Here is a 17443-nt window from a genome sequence, read left to right on the forward strand (position 1 = left end):
CAGCACTGACTGGCATCACTAATGGGCACTGATTGTTGGCACTGGTGGCGCTCTAATATAATCATGCACTGATCACCAATGCCCTAATTACATCTCTCACTGTCCCCTGCGCGGAAATGCCACTGATCGGCTCTCCTCGCCACACACTCTGTCAGCATGAGGCGAGGAGAGACAATTACTGGCACTTCCTTGTTTACATGTGACACAGCCAATCACATGATTAAAGAGCTGCGTCAGTGGCTCTTTACAGAGATCGAGGTCGCGCCGTGTCCTAGTGCGCCGTTATATGACATCCACCCAGAACGAGAGCCGCACCGTCCCGCTGTCATTTGATGGTGGGCGGGCGGCACGTGGTTAAACATGTGGGCAACAAATGCAGAAACGACTCCGGCAGCGAAAGGGTTTGAAGGGGTATAACCTTCCCTTACTCTATCCAAAGCCAGAAAAAAAAAAGGGGGGGGGGGGGGTTGTCTTTAGTTCTATTATAAACACACCTCCAGAATTGTGAAAGGCTAAAGCTGGCCATACACTATACAATGTGATTGTACAATCTGCTTTAGATTTACTATCAACTATGTAGTGTAAGGACATGTCTGTATACAAATTGAATTATTTGTTTGGCTTCACCCTTCCATTACAATGTTTTAGTAAATCTAAAGAAGATTGTACATTCTGATTGTATCGTGTATGACCTCTCCCACTCAAGACAGTACAAGCAGTCGATCACACCGAGTCTCACTGTGTATTCTCTATATTGCACTGCATTCAGCTCGGTATAAAGACTCCGGGACTCGTCACACATCACTGAGGAATACCAGCACACAGGTCATACAATCATAGAACACACAGCTCAGTTCTCCTCCTCACCCAGCAAGGGCGCCGCCATCTTCCCGGCTCAGCTCCGCCCCCTAAGTCACATGGACGTCAGTGTCAGGTGACCGTAGTAGAAGAGTGAAGGTGACTGGAGACCTCTGATTGGCTGCATGTAGAGCCCACACTGCTGGGATATAGCAAGCGGCATTTCTCTCATGCATGTAAAAATCATTTTTTTGGGGCTAGAAAATTACTTAGAACCCCCCACCTCCCCCATCATATATATTTGTAAGCAGAGACCCTGGAGAAAAAAAGGAGGTTGTTGTAATTTTTAGGTTATACACCTTCCTGCCCAGACCAATTTTCAGCTTCATGCTACACTGTACCCAAACAATTTTTTTTTACCACAAATAGAGCTTTCTTTTGGTGGTATTTGACCACCTCTGTGGTTTTTTTTTTTTTACAAATAAAAAAATGATGGAAATTTTTGAAAAAAAAAAGTTTTTCTTTGTTTCTGTTAAAAAACTTTGTGAATAAGTTGTTTTCTCCTTTACTGATGAGGCTGCACTGGCGGGCACTGATGAGGCAGTACCGATTGGCACTGATGAGGTGGCACTGATGATGAGGCACTTATAGACAGCACTGATGGGCACTGATAGGCGGCACTGAGGGGCACTGATAGGTGGCACTGATATGTAGCACTGATGGGCACTCATTGGCGGCACTGATAGGTCGCACCGGTGGACACTTATAGGCGGCACTGATCAGGGGGCCCTGGCAGGCATCACTGATGGGCACAGTACCATCACTGATTGGCATACCTGGTGGTCATAGGTGGGCATCCCTGGTGGTCCTGGGTGGGCATCCCTAGTGGTCCTGGATGGGCATCCTCAGGGGGGGGGGGACTGCACTGAATTAGTGCAGACCCCCCCCCCTGTCAGGAGAGCAGCCGATCGGCTCTCCTCTACTCGTGCCTGTCAGCGCGAGTGGAGGAAAAGCTGATATACGGCTCTTCCTGTTAACACTGTGATCAGCTGTGATTGGACACAGCTAATCACGTGGTAACGAGCCACCGTCAGAGGCTCCTTACCTTGATCAGAGATGTGGTGTGTCAGACTGACACACCACACCAGCGATTGCCGCGCTGAGCGCCCCCCACGGGCGCGTGCTAGCAGCTTACCCTGCTGGACGTCATATGGTGTGACGTTAGGTATCTATTTACTCAGTATAACATCATCTTTCACATCAGTGGCGGCTGGTGCTCAAAATTTTCGGGCGGGGCTGGCGGTGCAAACAAACTGAAAAAAAAACCCATCAATTGCAGCCTTGCTGTACCATCAAACGCAGCTACTGTGCCTATCAATTGCCGCCACTGTGCCTATCAAACGCAGCCACTGTGCCCATCAATTGCTGCCACTGTGCCCATCAAACGCAGCCACTGTGCCATCAAATGCCACCACTGTGCCCATCAAATGCCACCACTGTGCCCATCAAACACAGCCACTGTGCCCATCAAACACAGCCACTGTGTCCATCAAACGCTGCCACTGTGCCATCAAATATTCCCACTGTGCCCATCAAACGCTGCCACTGTGCCATCAAATGCTTTCACAGTGCCATGAAATGCTCCCACTGTGCCCTTCAAATGCACCCACTGTGCCATGAAATGCTCCCTCTGAGCCCATTGAATGCTGCCACTGTGCCCCACCCTGCCCGCCGTCTGCCCGGTACTTACCGGTCTCGATGGGGCAGCTGGTGACGGTGGCGAGCGGTTTCCTCCATGTCCTCGATGTCTTCTCCCGTTGCAACATAAAAAGGCCACCATTTTATTCCCTAGGGTGTCTGCTAAATATATATATATATATATATATATATATGATGTTTGGGGGTTCTGAGTAATTCTCTAGCAAAAAAATGATGATTTTTACATGTAGGAGAGAAGTGTCAGAATTGGCCTGGGCGACAAGGGGTTAATTACCATAAGCAAGTAATATACAAATAATTATTATATATTGTTTTAAGACCCCTTTCACAATGCAGCGTTTTACAGGCGATATAACACTCAAAATAGCGCCTGTAAAGCGCCTCTCCTCTCACTCCAGTGTGAAAGCCTGAGTGCTTTCACACTGGAGATGTGCGCTGGCAGGACATCAAAACAAGACCTGCAAGCCTACAAGTCCAGCATCTTTGAGGTGCTTTAGGAGCGGTGTATATACCGCTCCTAAAGCGCCCCTGCCCATTGAAATCAATGGGCAGAGCTGCCAAAGCGCTGCTGCAGCAGCACTTTGATCCTTTTTCGGACGCTAGCGAGGTTAAAAGCTCCCGCTAGTGGCCAAAATGCGCAGCCAAAACTACGGTAAAGCGCCGCTAAAAATAGCGGCGCTTTACCACCGACACCCAGGCACTGTGAGTGTGAAAGTACCCTTACTCAAGCAGGTGCCTTAATGGACAAACTACTGAAGTTTGAAGTTCTAACTTCAAACCAGTAATTTCACAGTAAATAGATTATTATTGTTATTATACACGATTTATATAGCACCAACAGTTTACACAGCGCTTTACAATGTAGGGGGGGACAGCACACTTACAGTACAGTTCAATACATTAGGGACAGGAGGACCCTGCTCGTAGAGCTTACATTCTATAGGGACGGTGTGGTGGTACAAAAGGTAATAGCAGGGCAGGGACGTAGCTAAGGTGGGGGGGGCCTGCTGTTACACCGTCTGACCACCGGGGAGCGCCTGCCTGGGCTGTTGGGCTCGGCTTGGGTTGAGGGAGGCTCTGTCAGCAGGGAGGGGCGGGGCCGGGAGCTCCACTGACGCTCTGACCCTGCCCTGCCCCGCCCATGTAGCCTGTATGTGCTTGGAGCAGAGAGGGAGCACTGAGAATGCCTCCCCGGTACATCTAAGAGCCCTGCCCCTATCGTGGAAAGCCCCGCCCCCTGCCGCGGAAAGCGCCGCCCCGGACCCCCGGAGGTGTACTTGTTGGCCAGGTACAGGTCCTTTTGTCAATAGTTACACGCTGCTTGTAGACAGTAGACTCACTGTTATGCTATGTCATTGCCTGTAGTTGCAGCCGCAGTCTCTGGTCATTCCCTGTAGTCGCAGCCGCAGTCTCTGGTCATTTCCTGTAGTCGCAGCCGCAGCCTCAGGTCATCTGTAGTCGCAGCCACAGTTCCTGGTCATTTCCTGTAGTCGCAGCTGCAGGCCCTGGTCATTCCCTGCAGCCTCAGTCTCTGGTCATTCCCTGTAGTTGCAGCCACAGTCTCTGGTCATTTCCTGTAATCCGTTTGCAGCCTCTGATTATCTGTGCATTTGGCTTGTGGCTGTGGCTACTGTGACATCAATGGGCAAGTTTAATGGCGGTACCGTGAAGCTAAGCTTTGATGTCACGGCAATGTGTAGTCAATGATGCAGCTGCTATGTTCATTTAGAGGTAGGTAATCAAGGGGTGGTTCTGTTTAATCATCCCCTTTGAGTCCTGGTTAACATTGACTGCAGCTCTGAAATCGTGCAACTTCAACTGAAATCGCATGATTTCAAAGCCGCATGTGAGTGCGACTTCAGGTTTGACTTGGAAGACATCTGTGCGGCTTCATGCATAGATATCTATGCAAGTCGCACCTGAAAGCACCATAAGTAGTGCAGGAACTAGTTTTTCAAATCAGTGCAGCATTTGAACATGGCCATTGTCAGGAAAAGGGTGTGACTTGTCATGCGATTTGACAGGTCAAATCGCATAAGTTGCTCCAATGTGAACGGGGGACTTAGGTCATTCTTATACCCAATCTGATCATGCCCACTACTCTCTGCGGCATCCTCAACAGAATTTGTTTTTCAACTGTATCCCAGGAGGGCTGGTATTTTTTTTACACTGCTGTAATCTCTAGCAACCAATCAGTTAGCAGTAATGATAAGCAATAATCGATCACTACCAATCAGTGAGCAGTAATGTGCAGTAACCTCTAGCAGCCAATCAGTGAGCAGTAATGATGTGCAGTAACCTCTAGCAACTAATCAGTGAGCTATAACTTGTGCTGTAACCTCTAGCAGCCAGTCAGTGATTAGTAATGATACACTATAACCTCTGGCAACCAATCACAATTGCTGCCTGATTTGCCTCAGTAAACTGATTTTGAAAATGTTTGCCCGGGGTCCATTTAATTTTAAAGAGGGTCCTGGCTCTCGCTGTTCTGCCTCTGTACCTCGGTGCCTCTTGGCTCCTTTATATGAGATCATGTCTTCTTGACTTGTCCAGCCACAGCCACCAGGATAGGAGGAAGCACTGAGCAATGTGGGAGCAACTGGCACCTACCCACCCACTGGTCCTCTCTATTCCCATTGGCTCTGCCTCCTTGCAGTGCTGCTTCCCACCTTTGACTGCTGCTTGGGTGAGGAGCTGGACCCTCAAGGGTGTTGTTAGCCACCAGCCTGCCACATGGACATAGATGTGGATGATGTTCTGAAATGCTGCTGGCTGCTGCTGCTGTCCGTTGACCCAGTCCACCCCGGGTCGCTAAGTGTGTCTCCCTCATGTCCTCTTCAGTCAGGCTAGCTTAGAACTGCAGTGCTGCAGAATTTCTTCCTGTCATTCTACTGGTATCTGAGATTGTGGCAACTGCTGGCAAAGTTGGTGATTGAGGCGCTGGACAGAGTCTTCTATAATTGCTGTTGTGTTAGCCTGTTAGGCACATGTAGCGATTTGGAATCGTGGGCAGAATATTATTGCTGTGACTCTGCCCGCCACCGCTCCCGATTCCAAATCACACTGCAATGCTGGCAAAACGCAGCCCATGCGTTTGTGGTCCATTCATTTTCACCACAATGTGTGTCTTTTTGCTGTGATTGTTGAGCGATTTATTGCATAGCAAGCATCCAAAACCACACTGTGAATGAATAAAAAAGGAATGGAACACAAACACATGTGCTGCGTTTTGCCAGCATTGCAGTGTGATTTAGAATTGCGGACAGAATCACAGTGATTCTGCCCATGATCCCAAATCACTACATGTGAACAGTCAGGGCCTAACAGGCTAATACAACAGCAATTATGGAAGACTCGGCCTCAGCATATTTTATAGGTACAAGGAAGCCCAGGTTTTGTTTAAATGTGTCCCTTAAGACCCTCCCACTATCATCTTTGGCCACACCCACTTTTTTGCAGCGGTGCGCTGCACGCGCCGCAGGACACTGCTTCCCTGTCATGCCCCTCATTCTCAAGCTCAAGAGTTTATAGGTACGTTCTGTATGTATGCACAGTACCATTTCTCTTGTCTAGTATCCGGGGTTAACAAAAAAATCAGTGAGTGTGCTTTCTTCCACAAGATGGTGCCCTTTGCTCCTGCCCAGTAAGATGTTGTGAATGGCCTTGTATGTTGTGGTTATTATTTTGAATTTTAAACGGTGGGTAGGGGAAGCCAGTGAAGGGATTGAAAGAGAGGAGCAGCAGTCATGGATCAGTTAGTGAGGTGTATTAGTCTAGCAGCAGCATTCATAATAGGCTGAATGGGGGATAGCCTGCGTATGGGTAGGCAATTAAGGAGAGAGTTGCAGTAGTCAAGGCAGGAAATAACCAAGGAGTGAACAAGTTGCTTTGCGGTGTCGTTAGTGAATTCTTGAGATGTTGCTGAGGTTAATTTTAAGATTCAGTATGTGGGGGCTGAAGGAGAGGTCAGAGTCAAGAATTACATCCAGTACCCTGGCATGTGTGGAGGGACCAATGGTTGTGCTGTTGATCTTAATGGTAAAGTTATGGGGGGGGGGGGGGGGGGGAGATTGAGTTTGAGAAAGTGATGTGACATCCATACCAATATGTCATTCAGTAAGTTTGAGATACGTGAGGAGATCGAGGGGGTGAGTTGAGAAGTGGAGAGATAGTTCTGGGTGTCGTCAGCATAGAGGTGGTAATGGAAGCCATGGGAGGTTATCAACTGGCCCAGGGAAGAGGTATAGAGAGAGAATAGGAGGGGCCCAAGGACAGAGCCTTGGGGTACCCCAACAGAAAGAGGAAGAGGAGCGGAGGAGATGGAGTTGTAAGTGACACTGAAAATGCGCTGAGATAGGTAGGAGGAGAACCAGGATAAAGCAGAATAACGGAAGCCAAGGGATTGGAGTTTGCTGAGGAGGAGCAGGTGGTCAACTGTGTTGAAGGCAGCAGAGAGGTCCAAGAGTATGAGTATGGAGTACAGGCCATTCGTTTTAGCAGTTAATAGATCATTGGGGAGTTTTAGTAGTGCAGTTTCAGTGGAATGTTGTGGGCGGAAGCCAGACTGTAGGGGGTCGAGAAGGTTGTTGTCAGTGAGGTAGCAACTCATTCGGTCATGGACAAGGCATTCGATGAGCTTGAAGGCAAACAGGAGCAGGGAGATGGGTCTTAAGTTATTCAAACAGGTGGGGTTTAGTGAGGGCTTTTTTAAGTATGGGGGTAACCAGTACATGTTTGAGCGGGGAAGGAAAGGTGCCAGAGGAGAGGGAGAGGTTGAAGATGTGGGTTGGTTGCAGTGGTTGTGAGGGGACAGGGTCCATGGGACAGGTGGTGAGGTGGGCCATGGAGAGGAGTTCATCAACTTCATCGGTGGTAACTGGGCAGAAGGAGGAGAGTACGGTGTTGGACTTGATGTGTTGGGTAGGGGAGGAAGATGAATGCTGGATATTTCCTTGCGAATTGTGTTTTGCTTTTGAAATGTTTGGCAATCTCCTGAGCAGTAAGCAAGTTGGTGGGTGGGGGGGGAAGCAAGAAATTAAGGGTAGAAAAGAGTTTACAAGGTTTGGATGAGAGGGTTTGATGAGAGTGTTGTAGTAGGTTTGTTTGGTAGTGTGGAGGCAGAAGGTGTATTTGAGAAGGGCAGATTTGTAGAGGGTAAAGTCTTGCAGTGATTTAGATTTCCGCCACGCTCGCTCAAGAGCATGGCTGCGTCTCTTGAGACTTCTGGTGTCGTCTGTTTGCCAGGGTTGTGGCAGATGAGGCCTGGTTCTGTGTGTAGAAAGGCTGCACAAGAAGCCCCGTATCTCCGGAACTATAGATGACAAGTTTTGACCAGTGGTGGGGTAGGACTTCAGCTACCCACCCCCCAAATTTGGGGTCTCTGTGACCCCAGGTGACCGAGCTATGAAGAGTAGGGGCTTAGAGCGGCAACGGTGGACCCCAGAAGAAGAGGATCAGGTCTGCTCTGTACAAAATGATTTCACAGAGCAGCTAAGTATAGGTATGTTTGTTATTTTTATTTTTAAAAAAGTGAGGGTTTACAACCTCTTTAAAGTCTCACATATTTTTTTTTTCTTTGGCTTTTTTTATAAGAAAATCCTCATCGCTTCCAGTTTCTGATGCCACTGGGTTGGAGGAACAACATTAGTTGGGGGGGGAGCCAACTTCCACCACCTGAAAAAGCGATCCAGAGGCTGTTTAGCCACTCGGATCACTTTTACATAAAAGAGAATCCCCAGCTGAAAAGAACAATACCAGGATCATGGCTGTAGCTGCAGCCATGATCCTGATATAACCACTTCAACCTGCTTATGTTAATGTTTATAAAGGGCAAACGGATGGGAAGTGGTTAATGAGTATAATGATACAGCCTGTGTGTCATGCCTCAGGGAGAGGCTGCTATCATTTTGTTGTGTGCATTGGGGAAATGGCAGTTGGCATTTGAATAAACCATGACACTGAAACACCCGGCTGCAGGGCATTGTGACAAACCCAACACATACCACATTGCCAAAAATTGGGTTTTTGTATGTGTTGGTGAATTACCAGTCTATTCATATGAATTATTTTAAAGTGGAATTTTTTGGGGGAAAATGACAAACAGGAATTTTAATGCAGAGGAGACATCATTTGTCTTTTCTGCATTAAAGTCCCTTTCTTGCCTGTACACCCTACATGTTGAGCTGCGCATGCCATTTCAGCAGCGCTGAGATGCATGAACTTCTGCACATTCCAGCTGAACATGTCAGCATCCATCCAAGAGCACCAGGACACCACAGCACTGGAGAGGAGGTGAGTAATAGTTCCGCTTTAAAGTAGACCTCACTTCACTTCCTGTTCCATAGCCAAAACAGGAAGTGACGAGAAATCCCCCCAAAGTGAGGAAATCCTTGGTTGTCACCAAAACTTGCATTGCCATTGGAACATTTTCCCTTTACTCCTGTGTGGGCGGGGCCTACTTGCCCTGCACGTGGGCTCACCTTTCTCGTATACATGCTCACTAATACCTGGAACCAGGCGGGGCCACGTTCATGTGAAAGTCAACATTAAAGTAATTGTTACCCCAACACTTCATATTCCTGATATATGCCTGTTGTACCATATACTGTACTTGTATGAGAAAGTATCCTGTTCTCTTTGTATTGCTTACTTTATGTGAAATCCCTGGTATTCCTGCCAGTCCCCTTGCTTTACTGTTGAAAACTGGCCACGCTAAGCAGGAGGTCACACCGTGGTCAGTTCTCTAGCTAGGCCTGGAATTCAGCCAGTTCTCCAATGATCAGACTTGTCCTGCCATGCCCCAGCTGCACAGTCATTCACTGAGAAGCTCAGTGTACTGCTGCCCCCCCCCCCCCCACACACACACACACACACACACCAGCTTTTATGCAGCTGAGAACAGAGGGAATGTGATTGTTTATAAAAAAAAAGGGGAAAAAAGGTATTTATAATGTTTTTTTATACCTTACAAAAATGTTTTGTCTTTCATTTCTATTTTAAACTGAATGGCTTGTTTTACAAGGTGATTGTTTGCAGTCATTTAAGGTGGAACGAAGGATTAGAAGTGAACCACATACTTGCGCAGGTGTAAGCAACATACTTTCTGTTGCACACTCCATCCGACTTTACTGCACACTAGCCTTCTCGAATCAATGCGATACAGTTCATTCCTGTCTAACTAAACCCAGGCTACCCAGTGAGTACCTTCCCAGAGGTAAGAATCCTTAAGAGGCAAAGTCCTTGTTCAAGAAGGTCCAGGAGTTACTGATGGCTACATCTTTGGATCGATGTTGCAGCCATTCACCTAGGTTAGTATGTGTGTTTATTTCTTTCTAATCCCGCACTTCTCTTTTAGGCATTCACACAAGCACAACAAATGATCACTGTATTTTTTGTAATATAATTTCCCTGTTTGTCAGCACCATCTAGTTACCATAATGCTGTAAAATAATAATGTAAATAGCACAATGGCCACTAGATGAAGCTGATGATCATAGGAGATAATAATATTAATAATAATAATATTACAAGCAATACAGCAATAATTTATTGCACCTGTGCAAATTTTTAAAGACATTCACACAGTCATTTTTTTTATATGTAGGTTTGTTAGATGCCTGCATTCTGCACCACGTGTCATGGTTCTGCCGACCCTCCATCACTACAGGACACAGTAGGGGACCAGTCAACCAAAAGTTTGTCAAATGTTGAAGATCCTTCAGCAGCAACAATAGCTCTTCAACAAGACAAAGATCAGCAATGCAATCAGCAGGGCTTTTTTGTATTTTTTGGGAAGCGACAGAATTGCATTAAAGGCAACCATGCCCATTAAGGCAAAACAACAGGTGTGCTCCAATCACTGCACTTCTGTCTCAGTCTGATTTATGGTTCCTGACAGTTGGAAAGGGTAACTGGAACCAGGGGCTTATCCTTCTGGATAACTGGGGAGGTAACAACGCCACCTAAGGTCTGTCCCCTACAGGACGTCGGGTGCAACCTTCCTCCCGGACGGGTAGGACAAGACTTCAGGAAGTGACCTGCCTGGCCACAATAAAGGCACAATCTCTCCCTCCTTCTAAAGGCTCTATTCTGGGCAGAGAGACATGTGAAGCCCAACTGCATGGATTCTACTTTACTGGCAAAGAGATACCAGGAGGCATGGGAGGTAAGGGAGGCAAGGGTGGGACTGCAAAGCTCAGAGCCAAATGTACACGAGGTTTCCGCAAGCGCTCCTTAAAGGAAGGTCTCTCTCGGAGTCTGGAGTGAATGAGAATGGCGAAAGTGATCAATTTCTCCAGCTCAGTGGGTATGTATCGGGCTGCTATCTCATCTTTGATGATATCTGAGAGACCATGAGAAAAAGCAGCCACGAAAGCCTCATTGTTCCAAGCAACCTCTGCTGCCAGAGTATGGAATTCAATGGCGTAATCAGCAACAGTTCTCGTACTCTGATGGACATGAGGCTCTTGGCAGCAGAAGTGGAGCATGCTGGAATGTCAAATATCCTTTTAAAGGAAGCCACAAACTCTGGGTAATTCAGGATGACAGGGTTTTGCATCTCCCATAGAGGATTTGCCCAGGCCAAGGCTCTCTAAGAAAGCAAAGAAATCACAAAGCCTACTTTGCTTCTCTCCATGGGAAAGGCCTGGGGCAGCATCTCAAAGTATATCCGAACCTGGTTGAGAAATCCTCTGCATTGAACTGGACCGCTCCCAAATCGCTAGGGAATCGGAGCGGAACCAGACATACCTCTTATAGAGGGAATATTCGAGGAGGGTGCCTGCACAGAGACTGGAGCAGCAGCAAGGATGGCCTGCAACACAGGTTGTACCTGAACAGCCTCAGTGGGAGGATCCAGGTGAGCAGTGCGAATCGGGAGCTTCTATAGCGCTATGGCAAACTGATCCATGCGGTGATCCTGCTCATCCAATCTGGAAAAAATATTACCAATAAGTGGATTGCCTGCATCTTCTGAATTCATGGTCTTCGCCTACTGTCAGGAACCACGAATCAGACTGAGACAGAAGTGCAGTAAAAATCACACTTTTTAAATAAAATGGTAAAATGGTACAAACAGAGCAAATGTAGTCAAAACATAGCTAGGGTTCGGTAACCAGAGCAGGTAGTCGGAAAAGGCCAGTGAAACAGGAATCCAGAGATCAGCGTAGTAGAGGCAGTAAACAGGATCAGGAACCAGAAGGGAAGTCAGCCAGGCAAAAGTCTTAAACAGGAAAACACAGCAGAGCGTATCGGATATGTTGACCAGGCAAAGGCACAGAACTGCTCCAGGCAGTTTAAATAGCCAGCTGGGTTAGCTGACGAGCAGGAAATGAAGACCAGGTGAGTCACTGTGGAATGAAGAGTACTGACAATTAACCGACAGCTAAGCACAGATCTCTGAGAAGGAAGGGTTGAGCCCTAACAGCCTAACTGAAAAAAGTCTGGCGATCGGCTCCTGATCAGCACTCTCAGCCAATGGCCCCCTCTATTTTCACCTCTATTTCTTCTGGTGACTGTTGTTAGTGAGATAGAAAAGAAGGAGAGAGCTAAAATTTTAGAGTTGTCACCAGAAAACAAGGTAAAGGTAAAATTATCCAATGGGAACAACTATCCTGGTGACAACTGTCTTTTTTGACAGTTTTGGATAGAATACAGAAGGGTAAAACCCAGACAGGTTATAAGACCCCTTTCACACTGAGCCGCCCCGGGCGTCAGCTGTAAAGCAGCGCTATTTGTAGCGCTGCTTTACCGGCGTTTTAGCGGTGCTATTCAGTTTTAATCCCTCGCTAGCGGCTGAAAAGGGGTTAAACCTGCCCGCAAAACGCCGCTGCAGTGGCGCTTTGCCAGCGGTATCACGGCGCTGCCCCATTGTTTTCAATAGGCTGGAGCGGTGGAGAAGAGGTGTGGGAGTGGTGTATTCACCGCTCCTACACCACTGCAAAGAAGCTGCTGGCAGGACTTTTTGTGACGCCCTGCCAGCGCAGCGCCCCAGTGTGAAAGCACTCTGGCTTTCACACTGAGTTTGCAGCTGAGGCTTTTTTCAGGTGCTTTACAGGCGCTATTTTTAGCACTGTAGCACCTGAAAAACGCCTCCAGTGTGAAAGGGGTCTAAATGTTGATGGATTTCCACTCATTTTCTGTCTCAGTGACAGTAATCAACAAGGCAAATAGAGGGGTAATTTTCACCGGTAGTGACAAAGACAATAATAAAAACTTGACAGAGTATCTAACACTTCCCAACTCTCAGATTAAAAAACTTTTTGACTTTACATTTTTTTGGGGGGCAGTACAGGTTTTCTCTTTTCTTGATATTCCTATTTCAAGTTGACTAAACTCACCAATGACTATCATTGTTTGGCCACGTCCCTTAAAACCTCCACTTCCAAATTACCCTAAAAAATGCTGATTTCAGTTTAATATTTCTTTGAAGTGTCTTAAAAATGTAAATGTTCCACAACCTAATAGGAAGAGGAAAAAGCACAAGTTTCCCCATACGCAGAAATACTAAGGGGTTGATTTTCTAAAACTGGAGAGTGCAAAATCTGGTGCAGCTCTGCACAGAACCAAATCAGCTTCCAGTTTCTTAATTAAAGCGTAACCCCACTTTTGTTGAGAAAAAAACATTCCCCCCTGGGTGATCTGTGTACATTGCAAGGATTATAACAACCTTTGTTGCAGATTCCTACCTTTTTTTTATTCTAAGGAAATCCATGTGTGTTTGTCCGTGCCTTTGGGTCTAATGGGAGTGGTTTCATAATTATCAGTCAGCTGTGGCAGCCGCAGGACACTGATGAGGAAAGCTGCTGGGCCTGCATTCCTTTGGCCGTGTACCTACTGGAAGTATCTCACCAAAAATGACATTTTTGTTGCAGGGGATGCCTGAAAGCTGACTTGTATCTTAGGCAGACTTCTGGGAAAATTGGTAAGCCAATCACACAAGCAGGAAATTATGTTTCTGGGGAGTGGTTAGTACACATTCTGTTTACAGAACAACTCCATGTAGCCATATTGCATTGCATTTATAGAAAATTACAGCAGCTGCAGATTGAAAAGGAAAGCTAATTTTTAATAACATTCAATTACAATATGACTTGTATTGCAATTGTACATGCTATATTATTTTTTCTTTATTTGCTATTTCCCCCCCCCACGAAAGTGAAGTTACCCTTTAATTGAACAAGCTGAATTTAAAAGCTGATTGGCTAGAATGCACAGCTGCACCAGATCTTGCACTCTCCAGTTTTAATAAATCAACCCCTACGAATTTTCCATCATATCTGCAGACAAACAGCGGGAATGGTCAGTTTGGCAGGCCATAGATAATGATTTTCGGTTCCCCGAAAAACATCATCTATGGCCAACACAGCCAGTGTAGATGGTGGGATCCCTCTCGCGGAGATGTTGTGTTCTTCCAGCATGGGGCATGCAGAACCGTTCTTGCTAGGTGACCACCATGATTATTGCTAGCAGCTATAGCCGCTGGCAATAATTGCATGTGAAAATTTGACATTCTGGTTGTACTTAAGTCGATCGATAGATCAATAATCGATCGATAATCAGCCTGCCCATGGATGGTTGGAATCTCAGCCAGTCCCTGCTGAACTGGTCAAGATTGGAACCATCTATGGCTTCCTTTTGTCTCGATTCCAGAATTCTTTACCTTTCTTGTTCGGAACTTAATTTGCTAATTTTTAACAAAAGAAAATCCACCTATTTCAATCCTTAGAAGCCCAATCAGCAGATAAGAGATAAAAGGATCAGAAGGAAAGAAAAGGCTGCTTTATTCTGTACATGTTATTTCAACACATATAATAAAGATAAATAAAGAGATATAGCAATTGTGGTTGAGCCCAATGACTTTATAGGCCCAGGAACAGTTGTAGCCACTGCAGTAACACACCAGTGTGCAAGGAAGCTTACCTATGACTCTGTTTGACTTAAACAATATCAAACTCTTGGAAAACATATTCTAATAATCTAAAAGCAGTATTTTTTCCTGTCTCTAAACCATCTTTTTGTACATATTCAGTATACAAGAAAACAACCATTTATCAAGGTTTAAAGTTTTATTAGGTGCTGAAAATGCACAGTTGTATGTTATAGGCCTCTTAGTGCAACCTAGACTAAGGTTGGGCACTCTGTATGGTGTGTTCACAGGCAGATTTCCAATAAGTCACACTTCAAGTTTTCCAGATGGTGGAGCCAAGCTTATGAAGGCAGACTCTTTGCATCTCTCTCTTTGGCTTCTGCAATGAAAACATACATCAGTGCAATAACATTTTTTTTAACATACACATAATATACATGGCATTTTTTTTTACATTTTTGTTGCCACTCTGAATGTTCGCTATCTATTGGTTCTGAAATTCACAGAGTTATGCAGACTTTTTCTCTTGCATACTCTTCCCCTTTCAGCCGTGTGCTTCTGCACTTCCCTTCTCCCTATATTTCTCTACATTGCATTTGTGAAAAGACTATACCGCTTCTCTAGAACACCTTAACTGCATGCATGTTCATCAAATCTGTCGTTAAGTGCATCAATGATCTTAAAGGGCCCCAACGATAGCCGATAGAGGAAACAACTTAAGGACTGCCCGTATACTTAACCTGCCTGCATACTACTCCTTCTCTACCTCTCTACCTCTCTATGCTTTTACTTCACTGATCAGTTACTGACAGTGTTTAACAGTCAGTATTAGGCCTAGCATAGCTGTCTTTAGTACACTTCGGCAGCCTGGCTCCATAGGTTTATAATTCAAGCCTTACCACTGCTCGCTGTTTCACTCTGGGTGACTTTGTAACTGTTTATGCTGATCTGGATAGCTGTGTCATTATATGCCCTGTCTTTATTGTTGTTTACCTTGTATATTAAAGTGTATTACCACCATTGGTTTTCATTTTTTCCCTCCTTTTCCCCTTTGTTACCTTGTTATTAATTTTATCTGGGCGACAATATATTATGTTTGCTTTTATTGCTTGATGTTGTGCCCGGTCTTTTAAAAATTGCATTATGACTGCGTGTTGCTAACAGTGATTTTTTTATGATATTTTGTGCTTGTGTACTCAGCCTAGTGTGTCAGAGGGGCTGAGGTCTTTGCATAGGTCAAGGCCAGCAGCAGAGGACCTATCGTCCAGTGGCTCCTATGAGGATAGCACTACGTCAGCATACCAGAGGGCTACTGTAGATGACCTACCTAATTTTCAATTAGCCAGGTTGACTGATACTCCATTGACATTTTGAGATTTTGGAGGTGGACACATGGCATTACTATCTTAGAATTTCTTTTAAATTAGTCCCTTTTTCTTAGCCCAGAGGGACGTTTTTATTAACTAACTGACCTTCTTACATTTTCAATAGAGTGGTAAAGGATTTGAACCCCCTACCTTGTTGTTACTGCTATCTGAGATTCCGTTGGGGAGATTACGCTCACTTCTGTCCCATTGACATGGACAGTGGTTTTGTCAATCAGAAAGTGAGGTACAATTTGCATCAGGGACACAGAAATTAATAAAAAATGTTTCAGGGGTTCTAGCCTTCCCACACACTACAAAAAAAAGCATTTTCTGTCTGTGTTGCAGTTAGGGATTTCTGTTGACTTCCTGTCTGGCATAACTATTTCAACAGGATAGGAAGTAAGATGTTGAGACCATTCCTCACTCTAAACAAATCTAAGAAAAAAAATAGGATTTTGACTTTCCATGAAATCCTTTTCTTGGAGTACTTTAAGGAACACAGGATGTATTCAGGAAAATAGGGTTATGCAGCTGCCTTTCAGGAGATTGGACAGTTGCAAACAAAGCTGTGAGGAAAGCCAGCATTACCCCTCCAACCATGCCTCAGTTTAGCAGCAAGCAATAGTAATAGTGGACCATAAGAACAGAGGGGTAGAACCTTTAATGCCCCACTTGGAAAAAGATTTTATGGTAACTAAAAACTCCTATTTTCTTAATCGTACGTTAAGGAACATGTATGTATTATTAACCATGTATTAAGCTACATAGGGACACCCAAAAGCAGTCTAACTGAAGGTTTGGCAACACAGAAAACAATGTGCTAACAGGCCCACGTGAGCAACAGGATAACAGAAGAGACTCAGTAGAGCTCACAGAATCACCAGAAGAACCTTACGACTGAAGTTGGCATCAGCATGAGGCTTGAACACTCACTTGGTAAAACTTATAAAAGGTGTATTAAACAGAAGACCAGGTGGTCACCTTGCAAAATATGAGAAACAGATGTCTGATGCATTAAAGCCTATAAAGTACTAACTGCTCTAGCAGAGTCCTCTTTGAAAGAGAAAAGTGGAACCTTAGCCTTAAGTCTGTAGGCTCAAATGAGGAGCTGAGGAAGCTACCCCAAGATAATAGAATGAGAAGTAGGCTGTTCTCTAAAGTGACCCTCAGGAATGACGATTAAAAGAATCAGTCTGTCAGAAAGAGACTGTAGCTGAGAGACTCTCTTATGCCGCGTACACACGGTCGGAATTTCTGACAACAAATGTTCGATGTGAGCATGTTGTCAGAAATTCCGACCGTGTGTAGGCTCCATCGGACATTTTTTGTCAGAATTTCCGACAAACAAAATTTGAGAGCTGGTTCTCAAATTTTCCGACAACAAAATCCGTTGTCATAAATTACGATCGTGTGTACACAATTCCGATGCACAAAATTCCACACATGCTCCAAATCAAGCAGAAGAGCCGCACTGGCTATTGAACTTCATTTTTCTCGGCTCGTCGTACGTGTTGTACATCACCGCGTTCTTGACGTTTGGCATTTCCGACAACATTTGTGCGACCATGTGTATGCAAGACAAATTTGAGCCAACATCCGTCGGAAATAAATCCAGGATTTTGTTGTCGGAATGTCAGTTCGTCTGTACGCGGCATAACGGCGCATACCATATCCAGACAGTGGAGGAAAACCT

General features: G+C 45.5%; 2 protein-coding genes across 5 annotated transcripts in view; both read right to left on the reverse strand.

The window, feature by feature from the left end:
* The window catches only part of MRPL52 (mitochondrial ribosomal protein L52), a gene marked incomplete in the record, with an annotated part of 14280 nt that extends 13346 nt beyond the window's left edge, over positions 1-934 (reverse strand). The window contains 1 exon segment of the mRNA XM_073632532.1: positions 868-934. Within this exon segment, the coding sequence (XP_073488633.1) occupies positions 868-886 (19 nt within the window).
* Positions 935-14280: 13346 nt separating this feature from the next.
* Positions 14281-17443, reverse strand: part of CARMIL3 (capping protein regulator and myosin 1 linker 3) — a 150490-nt gene continuing 147327 nt past the window's right edge. For 3 of the 4 annotated variants that reach the window (XM_073632554.1, XM_073632564.1, XM_073632545.1), the window contains one exon: positions 14281-14762. In XM_073632554.1, coding sequence (XP_073488655.1) covers positions 14725-14762 — 38 coding nt within the window. In that variant the 3' untranslated portion in view covers positions 14281-14724. The remainder of the gene's footprint in view (positions 14763-17443) is intronic. The other variant, XR_012244587.1, reaches the window with a different exon arrangement.

The sequence above is a fragment of the Aquarana catesbeiana genome, linkage group LG01 (genome assembly GCF_042186555.1).
Source record: "Aquarana catesbeiana isolate 2022-GZ linkage group LG01, ASM4218655v1, whole genome shotgun sequence".
In the NCBI taxonomy this organism is placed as follows: Eukaryota; Metazoa; Chordata; class Amphibia; order Anura; family Ranidae; genus Aquarana; species Aquarana catesbeiana.